This window comes from Gavialis gangeticus, unplaced genomic scaffold (assembly GCF_001723915.1).
Source record: "Gavialis gangeticus isolate Ggan-Ray unplaced genomic scaffold, GavGan_comp1, whole genome shotgun sequence".
Classification (NCBI taxonomy): Eukaryota; Metazoa; Chordata; order Crocodylia; family Gavialidae; genus Gavialis; species Gavialis gangeticus.
Window position 1 is genome coordinate 96,519,431 of NW_017729024.1, and position 3,224 is coordinate 96,522,654.

A 3,224-nucleotide genomic window follows, 5' to 3' on the forward strand; every position below is an offset into this window, starting at 1 on the left:
AGATTCATCCCTGGTTTGGCTTCACTGACTGCAATGAAGTTACACCAGAAAAGAAATGGTCCATCATTAGTGTTATTAAAAGCTTCAACATTGTGCTTGGCACTACAGAAGAAGCAAAGGAACACACATATAAAGAATAACAGCCTGAACAGAAAGACAGAAATCAGACACAAGAATAGGAATCCTGAAGGATGGTACTGAGTAGTCCCCATTTTTGCTTCACTAATAAGCTTTTGGCAGCATTTTTATTGACATTAGTTAATGACTGTGGGTTATGCAGAAGAAATGACTTACCAAAAAGGTGTATAAAATGGTCTCTGACATTCTGGGATAGGGAAGATGTTGATGCTAAAGGAGTACATGGAATAAGGCATAAAAATTAGAGTAAGGCAATGGGGTAGAGGGGAATTGGTAGAGTGAACACATGAGAGGGGAACTAAGATGTACATCAGCTAAAGTTACGAAGCGTTGCAAATGCAAGGATGATAATACTGAAGAGATGCAGAAAGAGAGGGAAGCTAGTGGAGCAACCAAAAAAAAGGGAAAGATACAGTCCAAACAGCAGGCAAGAATGACTGTGTTAGCTTTTGGACTTGGAAGTCAGCAAGAAAAAGGCTGAAGTAGTTAGTTGTCCCACTGGGTAGAATGTAACAGTCCAGTTTTACAAGTTAACAAATTAAAGTAATGTCTGGTCTTGTGAGGAGCAGAAGGTAACTACACTCCAAAAGTAGTATATAAAAAAAATTCAATACCTAAAAAGTGGTTTAAAATATAAAATCCTTTCAAACAAAACATCTTAAAAACTGATATCGCTACAAAAGCATATGTCTTATTTTTACATCTAAAATTGACAATACAAATATAGGGCCCGATACTGCAAATACATACTACAATAATATTTACTAGATGGGGCGGCTCATAATAGGAATCAAAATGCTTGGGCATAAGCATTATATGCCAGGGTCCAAATTAAGGAATACTGACAACAGCTCCCCTGGAGATTGTTCCTGATGTATACTTGGAATGTATTTGATATACCAACCAAATGTTTTCAGTCATCATTATTTCTAGCTTCATTTGTGTGTTCATATAGTACAAAGTGCTGCTTATAGAACCAAGCCAATGACAAAAGTTTACCTACTGAAAATTAGTTAGAAAAAAGCATTAATAAAGAAATTATTTTTAACTGCAAAATATCAGTAACAAAAGATGACAAGAGATATTTTCACAGGCTGGAATTGATTGCGATTCTACTTACACATGAAACCTATCCACAGTCAATTCCATCTACAGGCTGACTGCAAATACTGTTACATGCTTTGCAAATTTAGGGTCAAATCCTGCATTGGGTGAGCATCCTGTTTCAACTGGGGAACCAGGCTGAGGCTGCTCAAATCACTGCAAGATTGGGCCCTACATTCCCATTGAGTTAGTTACAACAGATATAAGAGCAAAAACAAAGTATAACTCATTTACTAAATTTCTTGTGCATTTTCTGCAGTACCACAACATATTTTCAACCCCTTTCATTTCTAGGGGAAATTTTCAGGTGTGTAGCTTTACACTAGTTCATGATCATTCACAACTGATGCATCTGCATGAAGCTTTTCATAAACGTTGCAAGCTTCTGAACATCTTCTACTGTCACAGCATTATATAAAGAAGCACGGATTCCACCCACAGACCTGAATTGAAAAGAAAGCGCTTGTTAATTTTTGATGCATCGGTAAAGGTTTGTTTATCATACACTGCACACAGCTATTTCCTCCTCTTCACACAGCTATAGTTCACATTTATACCAACAGGAAGCAATATTCTACTCCTTGATGTAAGCATGCAGGCTCCCCTTGATGTCAAAAAGGATCTACCTATTTTAGGTACTTGCATGGCACCCATTATTGTAATATCTTCTTCACAGTCTTTGAGGTAATGAATCTCAAAATCCCCTGGTAAAGTAGGAAAAGACTCCCAGTTTTAGAGATGGGGAGCTGACACTGAGCACATCTACACAAGATATTTACAGCAGTTGCCTAATTACCTCTGCAGTAAAGTCTCAGCATCTATGCATGCGGCCATATTAGGCCACAGTAAATTAATAAATGCTGCCGTAAGTTAGTACTTGTTAACACAAGTACTATTCTATGGTGGTATTATTTAGTGCACTGCAACGCATATGTAGATGCTGACAGGGCTAGCTGGGGCATGAGGATGCTTCAGTGTGGGGACTGCCTACCAGCTAGCCCCAGACTGGAGCACCATAATGCTCCAGCTAGCCCCTCCACAGCATAATAAGATGTGTCAGAGCAGCCCTGGGCTAACAAGCTGACCCCCACTGCCCCGTGCCAGCTGGTGCTGCTCTGATCCAGCTCAACGTGCTGCAGTCCTGAACACGCATGGAAACGCAGTGCCTGGGAGCAGTAAATTCAGGCATGATGTACACTAGAATTTATTGTGTCACATTAACTGCACATGTAAATGTGCCCTCTGAATTACAGTAAGCAATCTACCCAAAGTCATACAGACTGTGGTGTTTCAGGGAACTGAACCCCAGTCTTCTATATGGAAAGCTTGTACCCTACCCCGGAAAATCCTTGAGTACCCATATCCTGTATAGCAGCAAATTGTGCCCTCAAGAGCTAATGCCTATGTCCACAACACAGTCCAAGTACCACACTGAGAAGAATTGTTCAGGACTTGGCTGGAGATAGGAATAGCAAGAAAATCCTCCCTACTCGCACAAAGTCAAGGGCAGCAGTGATGCTTCTGTCTCCTATTACAGCCTCAAGGCTGCCAGTCGAAATCCTCCCAGTTTGAAATACTGGTGGTACAACACTGGAGAACTGTTGGATCCACACGGCCATTTTATGACTGCATGGATTCTACACAAGTGACTACACAAGTTACAAACGAATCTATTATGCTTGTACTTACCGATGTCCTTTCAAAGATATCATGTTAAGTTCAATAGCTTTATCAAGGAATTTCTTTTCCAGTGCGTCATCACCCTTAACATTGCCAATGCGAAAGGGAACATTCATTCTGCTTCGGTTCCTTTTCTCCACTGGGCAACTGAAAAATTTGAAAAATGTATCTCCTTAATCTATTTCCCCCCATATGCAATTTAGAACCAGTTGCAAGATCAGACCACAAAGTTCCTAACGACCAAAATGTATAGTAATCCTTTGTTATAGTGGACACTTTATTTTGGGGGGGGGGGGGGGGTT

General features: G+C 40.2%; 1 protein-coding gene across 2 annotated transcripts in view; it reads right to left on the reverse strand.

The window, feature by feature from the left end:
* Positions 1-242: 242 nt before the first annotated feature.
* The window catches only part of PSAT1 (phosphoserine aminotransferase 1), a 30,016-nt gene continuing 27,034 nt past the window's right edge, over positions 243-3,224 (reverse strand). For both annotated transcript variants that reach the window (XM_019517421.1, XM_019517420.1), the window contains exons 8-9: positions 2,932-3,069; positions 243-1,685 (exon numbers count right to left, since the gene is read on the reverse strand). In XM_019517421.1, the coding sequence (XP_019372966.1) occupies positions 1,580-1,685; positions 2,932-3,069 (244 nt within the window). In that variant the 3' untranslated portion in view covers positions 243-1,579. The remainder of the gene's footprint in view (positions 1,686-2,931; positions 3,070-3,224) is intronic.